The 12,650-nt window shown below is 56.0% G+C and overlaps 1 protein-coding gene across 33 annotated transcripts in view; it reads right to left on the bottom strand.

Moving 5' to 3' along the window:
* MAST3 (microtubule associated serine/threonine kinase 3) overlaps positions 1-12,650 on the bottom strand; it is a 53,938-nt gene that overhangs the window by 26,945 nt on the left and 14,343 nt on the right. For 7 of the 33 annotated variants that reach the window (XM_063701805.1, XM_063701812.1, XM_063701816.1 and 4 more), the window contains 7 exons: positions 2,719-2,807; positions 2,570-2,642; positions 1,741-1,819; positions 1,118-1,275; positions 837-912; positions 344-553; positions 126-227 (listed from right to left, as the gene is read on the bottom strand). In XM_063701805.1, the coding sequence (XP_063557875.1) occupies positions 126-227; positions 344-553; positions 837-912; positions 1,118-1,275; positions 1,741-1,819; positions 2,570-2,642; positions 2,719-2,807 (787 nt within the window). Of the gene's footprint in view, positions 1-125; positions 228-343; positions 554-836; positions 913-1,117; positions 1,276-1,740; positions 1,820-2,364; positions 2,386-2,569; positions 2,643-2,718; positions 2,808-6,104; positions 6,453-12,650 lie in introns of those variants that run through there. The other 26 variants (XM_063701803.1, XM_063701810.1, XM_063701814.1 and 23 more) reach the window with 11 other exon arrangements.

The raw sequence follows: 12,650 nt of genomic DNA, 5'->3' as shown, positions 1-12,650 counted from the left end.
AGCACCCTGTGTTCCTCTCAAAGCCCTACACGATGGGAACTGTCACCTGTATCTTGGCAGGACTGTTGTGGTCCCAATCTCAGTTCTGCCCGGACCCCAAGCTGGCCGTAGAAAAAGAAACTTACCAGACACTCCAGCAGCCGAGCTGGCCGTGAGATGATGATCAGCAGTTTCCGGACAAGCTGGACGATGAAGCTGACCTCCTCACTGTCCGAACGCTCATGGGCCTGGGGGAGGTGGGTCATGGCATCACCCACAGGTCCTCAGCACCGTCTGGCCTGGGGACCCCCCTCACTCCACGTCCCACTGCATGCAAAACCTCAACATGCGAAAAACCACGCACATCCTGCAGAAGCCGCTCCAGCTTCTCCTGCATCTCTAGGAAGTAGCGGGAGGTGACGAGGTTCTCGCCAGACTTGGCCAAGCAGTCTCGGGCCAGCTCAACGATCTGGTGGTGGATGAAACCCAAGACGCCATCAGCCAGCGCCAGCCGGGCGCCAGGCGCGTAGGCTGTCAGGAACTCCTGCAGACGGCCCTCCATCTGTGCTGTGGCCTGGGTGGGGCGAGACGGGGTGACCTGGTCAGAGGGCGGGGCTGGAGTGACACACGCAGAATGGGGCAGGAGAGGCATGGTTGGGGAGAGAGGAGATGGGGCAATGGGGCGATCGGGTGGGAGGGCTGGCGCAGGAGGAACGACATCTTTTAACGGAAGGGGAAGGAAAGACAGAAATGAACAGACTGGCAAAGGGGACATAGCCAGGAAGACAGAGTTCCATGGAGGGACAGCAATGTGGAAAGAAGTGCAGGGGCTGGTCCAGCCGCCAGGCGCTGCCCACCTTGGGGAACCTCTCCCGGTACACATGATTCATCATGACAATCTCATTGTCGAAGGTCCCCGTTGCACGGCCCGGGCTGAAAGGAAGACAGCTGGCTTGTGATATGGGACCTGAGACCAACCCCAGGGGAGGATGTTGGGGGATCTGAGCCAGGGTTGAGGGACAAGAATCAGAGGCTAGGCTCAGGCAGGGTCAGGGCTGGGGTGAAGGAGGAGCCACAACTTGGGCCTCCACACCAGCCCAGGGAGGGGCCGGGGCTGGGGCCAGAGGTCGCGGCCCACCTGAGACTGCGAGAGCGGGGTCGGAGGCGGGGTGACCGGCCGCCTTCCTCATCAAGCACATTCTCTGAGCTGCGGAAGTGCTTGGACAGGAAGTGCAGCTCGTCCGGCGTCGGCTGGAAGGGAAGCTGGTGGAGACGTTCCCGGGAGGATGAGCTTGACTGGTAGAGAGTGGTGGGGATTAGAGCCATGAGTTCACCGTCAGTGCTGTGGCCAGGAACCCAGCACCACCCCTCAAGGCCCAGGCTGCCTGCTGGCCATCAGAAGGTAACATCCTTTCTCCTGCCTAGCTCCTATGCATCCCTCAAAACCCTAGCTCTGATGCCCTCTCCTCCAGGAAGTCCTCTCTGCCTGTACCCCTGGGCAGCCCCAAGTCCCCCTCTGGTCAGGCCCTGACCCCATAGGCTGAGGATATCTGTATCTCCCCAACTGGGGACTATTTTGGGGCCAAGGCTGGGTCTTCTCAGGGGACCCTGCATTTCCCAGAATGGGGCGTGCATGGAGGAAGTAACTAGTATGTTTGCTGACTGCACAACTATCCAACACCTTGAAAAAAACACACAAAGATGTGTCCCCCCCCAACCCGGCATCTGCCTGTCCACCTGCCAAGGTGGGGCTATGGGTACCGAGAGGGTGGAGCTGGGTGTGTTGGTTCCATAGCCGGAAGATGGGAGAGACGCGAGGGACCATCTTCTGCCGTCTGCCCTGGAGAGGGGAACAAGAACAGATGGAAGGAAGGCCTGGCCCCTGTGGTTTGTGGGGACTAAGAACAGACACTGTGGCCAGCATATTCTGGCCCTGTTGTAGGAAGGATCTCCTGAAAATAACCAAGAACAGAGACACAGGCTGACCAAGTCCATTGCATGTTCTCTCTCTTTAGGTACCTCTTCCAGGAAGCCCCCCCGTGACTCCAGCTGCCACTGTGTCCCCTGTCAAAGCTTCAACCTCTGAGCTGTAGCTTCTGGGGCACACATTGACCACCCCCCACCAAACGGAGGGCTCCCCAGGGGCTCAGGGCCAGCCGCCCATTTGCGACCATGCCCTCAGCCCGCAGCACAGAGCATACACGCAGCAGGTGCTTAATGAATGTTGTTGTATGAATAAATAAATGAAATGCAAGCATCTGGCACATGACAGGTGCTCAATCAGCTCTTGTTAAGTGAATGAATGAATGATTTCTTTAGTGAGTTAATGATTCTTAGGGCTATATCCCCCCATGACCCCCCACCCCCTGGGCTGGTTGAAATTACCTGTCCATGCGTGGGATGTGGCTGCAAGATGGCATGCATTTGCAGGGAATGGGAGCCAGAGGGGGAGACCACCACCAGACGGGCCAGGGGAGGGGAAAAGGTGAATGAAATGAATGAGGAGCCAGGTCTAGCCACCGAGCACGTGCCCCTGCCCAACCCCTGCCCGTGGTGCCCACACTGTCTCCCAAAGCTGGCAATCACTCACCTCCGGGCAAAGGGGAAATTTAGGGCAGAGGCAGCCGAGAAATTCCGAGGACTATCCAAGGGGCTGCTGCCTGCTGAGGAGGAGGCGGGGAAACTGAGTCAGCGGGGCAGAGGCAGGACACAGCACCCGCTGGCTGCTCCCACACTCACCCGTTGGGACCGACAATGGTGACAGGGGCCGGGAGAGGGTCGGGGAGGGCGTTCCTACCACCAAGCTCTTGCGGTTCCCGCTGCGGCAGCTGTGGGGGGAAAAGGGGACAGGGTAGGTGGCTGCCCAGGGCCCCGCGCTAAGCCACCTGCCCAGCCTAAATCACACTCGCAGCCCGTTCTGGAGAAGGATGGGATGTTGGACATGGCCACTCCCACTCTGCCCCCAGCTGGGTTCCCCCATGGCCCTTAGCCAGGTCTTCAAGGCCCAGGAGGGAGTCACCCCTCAACTAACATTCCTTATTATTGACACTACTGCTGGCCAGGCATGGTGGCTCACGCCAGTTACCCCAGTGCTTTGGGAGGCCAAGGTGGGAGGATCCTCTGAAGCCAGGAGTTCAAGACCAGCCTGGGCAACATAGCAAGACCCCGTCTCTATACAAAATTTAAAAATTAGCTGGGTGTGGTGGTGCACGCCTGTAGTCTCAGCTACTCAGAAAGCTGAGGCAAGAGGATCGCTTGAGCCTCAGGAGGTCAAGGCTGCCGTGAGCCATGATGGTGCCACAGCACTCCAGCCTAGGTGACAGCACAAGGCCCTCGTTCTTAAAAAAACAAAAACAAGGCTGGGCACAGTGGCTCATCCCTGTAATCCCAGTACTTTGGGAGGCCGAGGTGGGTGGATCACCTGAGATCAGGAGTTCGAGACCAACCTGACCAACACGGAGGAACCCTTTCTATACTAAAAATACAAAATTAGCTAGGCGTGGTGATGCATGCCTGTAATCCCAGCTACTTGGTAGGCTGAGGCAGGAGAATCGCTTGAACCCAGGAGGTGGAGGTTGTGGTGAGCCGAGATCGTGCTGTTACACTCCAGCCTGGGCAACAAGAGCGAAACTCTGTCTCAAAAAACAAAACAAAACAAAACAAAAAACCCAAAAATTAGCCAGGTGTGGTAGTGCACGCTTATAATCCCAGCTACTCAAGAGGCTGGGGCGGAGAATCACTTGAACCCAGGAGGCGGAGGTTGCAGTGGGCTGAGAAAGCGCCATTGCATTCCAGCCTGGGCGACACAAGTGAAACTTCATCTCAAAAACAATAACAAAAACAAACACAAACTATTGGCAGTGTTGTTATTAATAGCAATGGCATGAAGTGCTTCTAGCCTGATGGAGGACACTACATATGGCCAGGAGCCCCTGGACCAGCTTTTCAGGGTTCTGTGTCACAGTCCCACCCCCACACTTTTCCCTGTACCATGGCTACTGCCAGCAGCACCAGCAAATCAGGTGAACCAAACACACCCTGGAGCCCAGATATGGGCTGAGACACCGCATCCTATATACCCCTCTTGAAGCCCCTGCTCCCATCTCTTGACAACCCTCCTTCTTCTCAAGATGCCCCTAAAATGCCAATGCGACCCAACTAGAAACCCTAAATGCAAACTGTTTCACAGTCCTGCCTCTTCTGCTGAACTTTTGCCCACGTTTTCCTCTTTCCGTCCCAGTTCCCTTCTGGCCACCAGATCCCTGGCCCAGGTCTCCCACACCCTGCCTGGCTTCTTCTCCCACCTGGGCCCTGGCCTCAGCCCACACCTTGACAGAAGGAAGGTGGAAGCGACACCGTCCCCCGCCCCACCAGAGCAGTTGCCCAGCAACAGCTCTGCTCCACAAGAGCATCAGCCCACACACCCCAAGCCGCCAACGCAGCTCAGCGGCGGGAGAACTTCGCGGGGAGGGAGAGATGAAGTCTCAGGGCCTCCGAGGTGCAGAAATGGGGTCCCAGGCAGGATGCTCGGAGCAGGTCAATCCATGGGAGAACAAGCGTACGATCATCAAACGACACAGGTGACAAGGTGGGCAGGGAGAAGAGGCCCAGCCTGTCTACGTCTCCACATGTGGCTGCCCCTTGAGCCTCAGTTTCCTCATCTCTACCTTGAAGGGTGAAACCTACCACATCCAGTGCTCAGCTTTGGGCCAGACTCGGGTACATACACTGTTGTCTTTGCCTAGACAATGCTCACAGGGCCTGGCTCACGCCGGGAGGGCAGCCAGTGCCTCCTGAGTGAATTACATCCCCAACATCTGCCAATTCCAACAAGCCCCAGAGTTGGGAATGACCAGCTGAGCCCATTTTCCAGACTGGGAAACTGAAGCCACAGATGTCAACAGTCACAGTGATTGTCTCCCAGCCTGAGCTGCAGAAGCAAAAGTGAAACCCACAGGTTTCTGCAAAACTTCCTGCCAACCCCTCAATGCACGCTCACCTGGCTGTCTCCACATCCTCTCCCAGCCCCTCACCTGGTTCCTCGCCCCCACACTGCACCACCAGCACCCTCCCTCCCCGATCCTGCTGTATCACTTGCTGCTTCCAAAAGCATTTGGGAAAAACACTTCGTTGCCCTCCCTCCTGTTCTTGGGCGAGGTCTTCTTGAAAGCACGGCCAAATGTGAGGCCTCAAAGGAGAACTAAGCATCATCTGTTCACTTCCCAAGCATCTATGCAGGGCCGACTGTTTGTTCAACTCTTCCTGGAGGAGATCCAGGACCTCGAGAAGTTGCCATTTGAGAACCATCCTCTCTTGGTACCCAGGACACAACAGAGAGAATGTGGCAGAAAGCTGGGGCCTGAAGCCAGCCTCCTGCACCTCATCCCTCTGGCACCCATATTCCCCCTCCAATGCTCCCCACGATCTTGGAGGTAAGTTTAAGCCCTGGACTCAGCATTCAAGGTCTTTCGGTAGCTAGTCCCACCGCCCAGACTTTGCCCCAGTCCAGCACCAATGAGAAACCCAAGCACAGAGAGGTTAAGGAGCTACTTGAGGTCACACAGCCTGGTAGTGGCTGAGTCGAAATTTGAACCCAGGTCTGGTAGAATCCACAGCCCTCACTTATCCTCTCTGCTTTTCAAAAGGGGAAACTGAGACTCCAAGAGCGGTGAGGCTTTGGCGGGGGTTAACCCCAACTATCTGGACTCCTGATACCCCACCCAAATGCCAGCCTCGTGCAGTAAATATTTGCTTCTGAGCCAACATTTCTGCCGAATGGGCCCCCAGGGGCAGATCAGCCTCAGTTTTTCCAAGAAGTTCCTCCCTGGTTCTGCCCAGCCCTGGACACCCGGGTTCAAATCCTAGCTCAGTCTCAACTCACTCCTGTCTGTCACCACCCCAGCTGCGACGCTGGCGGACAGACACCCCAGTCCAGGGAACAAGGGGCGAAAGGTGGGTGCCAGGGAACCCAGGGGACACCTCGATCCACAGGCGTCCTCCCCCCTTCCCACTGCTGCCACAGACAGACGCTCGCCGTGGTCCGCGCCACGCGGCCAGGACACACTTCTGGCAACTCCTGTTTGCTCGGCTGGCCGCCGAGCCTTCGCCGGCGCCGTGCCCCCTACCTCTTGGAGCGCTGCAGCAGCGCGCCTTTTGCCAGGCGGCTGCGATGGCCGGGAGCCGCCACCGCCGTCCAGTAGCTGGGGTCGGACATGCTGCTTCCCTTTGTGCCGCCGCTGCCGCCCGAGGCCGGGAAGGCGCGGGGGCGCAGCCGGCGGCGGCGGGGCGCGAACCTCGGCGGTGGGATCGGCCCCAGGAGCCCCGCGGAGCCGGACAGGGAGGGGGGCGCACGGGGCTGCGGGGATGGGGGGGCGGCGAGAAGGAAGCGCGCGCCCCCGAGCGCGACTGGAACTCCGCCCAGGCGAGTGCGGGGGCGGGGCCGTTGAGGGCGGGGCCTGTCGGGAGGCGGAGCGAGCGACGCGGAAGCGAGGCCGGCGGACCCGCGTGCCGGCGAGTGGGCGGGGCGCTGCCATGGCCGCGGGCGGAGAGGCGGAGCGTTGCTAGGGCCGCGGGCGGCTGAGGCCGGGCGTTGCTACGACCGCGGGCGGCGGGGGCGGGGCGTTGGCAACACCTTAATCTCGAGCTAGGGGCAGGCATTTTGGCTCCTTTCTGCTAAAATGTAAATCTAATCGCTCCCTCTGTCTTTTTCCTCTCTCCCAGAGCACTGACCCTTTCTCAGTGCGGCACCCAAGACCCACCCCAGCGTCCTGGCCCGGCTCATGCTACCACGCCCACCCTGGCCTCATGCTTGGAATCTAGCCTGGCAAAACTGCGTCCTCTCCTCTGAAAAACCCGCTTTCCTGTCTGTCCGGCTATGTCTTCCCCAGGTTGGGGGCTCCTTAGGGTCCCAGCAGCTCCCAGCACCGGACTGGCATAGAGGGTGTGTTTGGCAAATTGAGTCGGGGCGTCTGACATGCTCTGTCTGTGTGTGGCGGGAAAGGCCATCAGCCGTGCCTCAGTTAGGAATCAGCCACCTGATTGAACTCCAGCCTCAGTCTCCTCAACTGTGAAATTGGAGGAAAACTGAACTGACATGAGAATTACACAAATCAGATGTAAGGGGGCGCTTCCAAGGGCACCTGGTATGTGTTCCATATCTATATATAATTTATCTCTAAACGATAGCATCAGGCTAACTTCCAGGCCTCTGTTTCCCCATGCGTAACATCCCCCATACTGAAAACAGAATAAAATCTGAGACACAGAGCCTGGAACAGGGCTGAGGGTACAATATGTGTTCACTATGGAAGCAGAAGTGTCTCCCACCGTAAGGATTGAATTAATGCTTCCTCCTGTCATGACAGCCCAGGCAAGTCAGGGGCAGTGTCATCATGAGGGATGCCCCTTCCTGGGCCACAGGACACTTTGGGACCCAGTCCAGGCCCAATGCTGGGGACCAGGCTTCATAGCTAAAGAGACAAATTTTTTTTTTTTTGAGACAGAGTTTCGCTCTCGTTGCCCAGGCTGGAGTGCAATGGCGCACTCTCAGCTTACTGCAGCCTCCGCCTCCCGGGTTCAAGCGATTCTCCTGCCTCAGCCTCCAAGTAGCTGGGATTACAGGCGTGAGCCACCACACCCAACCTCCATCCGGCTTTTCCCAACCTTGGTTTAAAACCACCCGGGCGTAGTGGCGGGCGCCTGTAGTCCCAGCTACTCCGGAGGCTGAGGCAGGAGAATGGCGTGAACCTGGGAGGCGGAGCTTGCAGTGAGCCGAGATCGCGCCACTGCACTCCAGCCTGGGCGACAGAGCAAGACTCCATCACAAAACAAACAAACAAACAAACAAACAAACAAAAAACCCAGCCTGGGCGAGGCCAAGTATGGCGGAGTGTAGTGGCACCATCTCGGCTCACTGCAACCCCCGCCTCCTGGGTTCAAACGATTCTCCTGTCTCAGCCTCCCGAGTAGCTGGGATTACAGGTGTTGCACCACCACGCCCAGCTAATTTTTTTGTATTTTTAGTAGAGACGGAGTTTCACCATGCTGGCCAGGCTCGTCTCAAACTCCTGACCTCAGGTGATCCGCCCGCCTTGGCCTCCCAAAGTGCCGGGATTACAGGCGTGAGCCACCGTGCCCAGCCAACAGGAAACAATTCAATGAGCAAGATAATTTCGTTTGGGCGTGGTGGCTCACGCCTGTAATCCCAGCACTTTGGGAGGCCGAAGCGGGCGGATCACCTGAGGGCAGGAGTTTGAGACCAGCCTGGCCAACTAGGTGAAACCCAGTCTCTACTAAAAAAAAATACAAAATTAGCGGGCGTGGTGGCACGTCCCTATAATCCCAACTACTTGGGAGGCTGAGGCAGGAGAATCGCTTGAACCCAGGAGGCAGAGGTTGCAGTGAGCTGAGATAGCACCATTGCACTCCATCCTGGGCAACAAGAGTGAAACTCTGTCTCAAAAAAAAAAAAAAAAAAAGAAATAAAAATACAAAAGAAATAGCTGGGCATGGTGGTGCATGCCTGTATTCCCAGCTGCTCTGGAGGCTGAGGCGGTAGAATCAGTTGTACCCGGGAGGTGGAGGTTGCAGTGGGCCAAGATCGCACCAATGCACTCCAGCCTGGGTGACAGAGCGAGACTCCGTCTCAAAAAAAAAAAAAAAAAAAAAAAAGATAATTTCAAATACCAAGGCCGAGAAGGGAAGAGAAAGGAGAGAACACTGCAAGGGGCAACTTTAGCCAGGAGGCCTCTCAGAGGAGGTAATGCTGCAACCAGCCAGAAATGGAGGAGGAAGGAGCTGGCTATGCAGAAAGCGTGTCCCAGGCAAAGGGCACAACTCTCTGAGGCAGCACTGAGGGCAAAATGCCAGTGGGGCTGACCACATAAGCCTTGTGGGCTGCAGGGAGGAGTGCAATTTTATTGTAGGAGCAATGGGGAGCCATGGAGGGTGCTTGAGCAGAGAAAGGGTATGATGTGGACTACGTTTGTAAACCCCCTTGTGTCTGCTATGGGGAGCAGACTGTTGGGGGACAGGAATGAAGGTAGCAGGAGGCCAGTAAGGGTCTGGGACGGTGTCTGGGAGGGGAATATTGAAGCTATGGAGAAAAGTGGGTGGACTTGGGACTTGTTTTGAGACCAGGGGAGATGGTGGTTTTGAGACCACCAGAGACGGTGATGAGTATGGGAGTGGTCACCTATGACCCCCAGGTATGCAGCCCAAGCCTCATGCGGGGTACAGATTCTCTTGAGTCTGGGGACCCAAGTGGGGATGGGGCCACAGTCTCCACTTGCTGTCACTACGTGCTGAGCCACCCCATATGCACGGGGACACACCTTTGCACACACTCGGTAAAGGCGCTGCCCCCTCGTCCCCAGCCACGGCTACACCCAGTAACACCTACACACCCCCTATTACATACACCCACTGCCCTGACATCTGTAGCAGGGAAAGAACCTTCTCCCATGCTCATTTGTCCTCAGTCTCCCCCTCTGCAAAACAGGGCTGCAGCTGACAATCCAGAGGGCCTGCTGCCACGGTGAAGGCCTTCCATGAAAGGCTGGCTGAGCCACTGATCTCTGGTGTCGGCCCACTGCTCCCCAGATCATGCCCTTCCCCTGCTCACAAACCCTCCATGGCTCCCTATTGCTCTTACAGCAAAACAAAACTGCATTCCTGGGTGAATCCCTCTCCCAGGGGTCACATCCTAGCCCTGTCCCTGACAAACTCTGTGACATTGGCATTTGACTCTCCCTGCATGTGCTGTGACTGTAAATGCCAAAGTCTCAGGTAGATATACAGACACCCCCGTTCAACGGTCCCTTTTTAGTGGGACTACCCCAGCACTTCCCACCTGCCCATATATCTGTGCCCCTCCCAGCGCCACACTCTATGGCTCCTAGTGCCCTAGGTAGAAAATCCACATTCTTCCTGCCCTTGGGATTTGAGGCTCCAGAAGGAATGTGTCTCTGACGATGCTGTTGCTGCCTGGAACAGCCACTTTGCCTATGAGCGCCCAACTCATGGCCTTCTTCAACAACACCCCCAACCCCCAATGCTATCACCACCACAAGGACAGCCCTCCCAGATACTGCCCATTCATCTAAGCCACAGGCATTAACTGAGCACCTGCTGTATACACCCTGGGCCTGAGTCTACGATATGACCAGGACAGACAAGGTCTGGTCTCGGAGAGGCTGTCAAACCTCTGGGTGAGAAAAATAACTGGATAATCACACAAGACAATGTGGAAATTAAATCTCTGGGGTTGGCTGGGTGCCGTGGCTCATGCCTGTAATCCCAACATTTTGGGAGGCTGAGATGGGCAGATCGCTTGAACTCAGGAGTTCGAGACCAACCTGGCCAACATGGTGAAACCCTGTCTCTACTAAAAATACAAAACTAGCCGGGCGTGGTGGCGCATGTCTGTAATCCCAGCTACTCGGGAGGCTGAGGCAGGAGAATCGCTTGAACCCAGGAGGCAAAGGTTGCAGTGAGCTGAGATATCGCACCACTGTACTCCAGCCTGAGTAACAGAGCAAGACTGTCTTAAAAAAAAAAAAGAAAAAGAAAATCCCTGGGGTCTGGATGTGGAAATGGACAGGTATAATGCATATTATACCCCATGTTTGTGGGGCCTGGAAGGAGGGGGTGGTTGGGGAAGGCTTCCTATCTGAGGCTGAGGCCTTGATGAGGATGTGACGGAAGAAGAAAGGAGGGAACAGAGCTCTGGGCAGTGGGGACAGCAAGTGCAAAGGCCCTGAGGCTGGACCAGCCTGCATTCTGGAGGATCAGCCATGTAGCTGGAGCCAAGTGAGCGACGGGGAGATGGATAGAATGGAAGCAGGGAAGTTGCAAGGCCAGGCACAATGGCTCATGCCAGTAATTCCAGTACCGTGGGAGGCCAAGGCGGGTGGATCACCTGAGGTCAGGAGTTCAAGACCAGCCTGGTCAACATGGTGAAACCCTGTCTCTACTAAAAATATAAAGATCAGGCTGGGCGCAGTGGCTCACGCTTGTAATTCCAGCATTGTGGGAGGCCATGGCGGGTGGATCACCTGAAGTCAGGAGTTTGAGACCAGCCTGGCCAACATGGTGAAACCCCATCTCTACTAAAAATACAAAAAATTAGCCAGGAGTGGTGGCAGATACCTGTAATCCCAGCTACTCACCAGGCTGAGGCAGGAAAATCATTTGAATCCAGGAAGCAGAGGTTGCAGTGAGCCAAGATCGTGCCACTTCACTGCAGCCTGTGCAACAAGAGGAAAACTCCGTCTCAAACAAACAAAAAAAAAAACCACCCAAATGTTAGCTGAGTGTGGTGGTGCATGCCTGTAATCCCAGCTACTCAGGAGGCTGAGGCAGGAGACTCGCTTGAACCCAGGAGGCAGAGGTGGCAGTAAGCAGAGATCACACCACTGCACCCCAGCCTGGGCAACAAAGCGAGACTGTCTCAAAAAAAAAAAAAAAAAAAAAAAAGGAGGCAGGGGAGTTGCAGAGGCTGGACTCTGTTGGGACGATTATGAGCTTATTCCTAGGATGCTTGAAACATGGCAGGCAGGGACCCATTCCCCTGCCCTGCCCAAGGCAATGTGGCTCTGCTGCCCCCTGGTGGTGAGTGAGGCAGCCTTATGGCCTTTCTCAGTCCCAGATAGTTCCTCCCTCCCCTCCCAGTTAAAACTGGTCAAATCTGCTCAGCGGCCTCCAACACACAGGTCCCTCCCTTCATCATGTCCTCACCTGGGGTGGAAGCCAAGGATTTAGACAGAGTCAGATCTGGCCCGAAACCCTCCTAGGATGCTCCTGATAACACATTCTGAGGTCCTATGCCCCCGTTTTCTTCACTAAATAGGGGTGACGGCAGTCTCTGATTCTCAATGGATGCCTCGACTTGGTCCTGGATGTTGTCCTAGCCACCTCCTTCTCTCTGGCCACCTCCATTTCTGGCCCCAGCAGAACTTTCTCCCCCCAAGGCAGACACAGAGGCTTAAAAAAAATCTCAGGCGAGGCGCAGTGGCTCATGCCTATAATCCTAGCACTTTGGGAAGCCAAGGCGGGTGGATCACCTGAGGTCAGGAGTTCAAGACCAGCCTGGCCAACATAATGAAACCCCACCTCTACTAAAAATACAAACATTAGACCAGGCTCGGTGGTTCATGCCTGTAATCCCAGCACTTTGAGAGGCCAAGGCGGGAGAATCACTTGAGGTCAGGAGTTCGAGACCAGCCTAGCCAACATGGTGAAACCCCATCTTTACTGAAAATACAAAAATTAGCCGGGAGTGTTGGTGTGTGCCTGTAATCCCAGCTACTTGGGAGGCTGAGGCAGGAGAATCACTTGAACCTAGGAGGTGGAGGTTGCAGTGAGCCAAGATGGTACCACTGGACTCCAGCCTGGGCAACAGAGCAAGATCCCTTCTCAAACAAACAAACAAACAAAAAATTAGCCGGGCGTGGTGGCACGCCTGTAGTCTCAGCTTCTCGGAGCCTGAAACAGGAGAATCACTTGAACCTGGGAGGCAGAGGTTGCAGTGAGCCGAGATCATGCCACTGCAGTCCAACCTGGGCGACAAAGTGAGACTGTCTCAAAAAACAAAAACAAAAAACCCACCACCTCAGTCCTGCCACAGGACCTTTGCACATGCAGTACCCACTGCCTGGTGCCAATCTTCCTTT

Source organism: Gorilla gorilla, chromosome 20 (assembly GCF_029281585.2).
Source record: "Gorilla gorilla gorilla isolate KB3781 chromosome 20, NHGRI_mGorGor1-v2.1_pri, whole genome shotgun sequence".
NCBI classification, from domain to species: Eukaryota; Metazoa; Chordata; class Mammalia; order Primates; family Hominidae; genus Gorilla; species Gorilla gorilla.
Note: the sequence above shows the minus strand (reverse complement) of the source record. Positions and strands in the feature narration are given on the sequence as shown.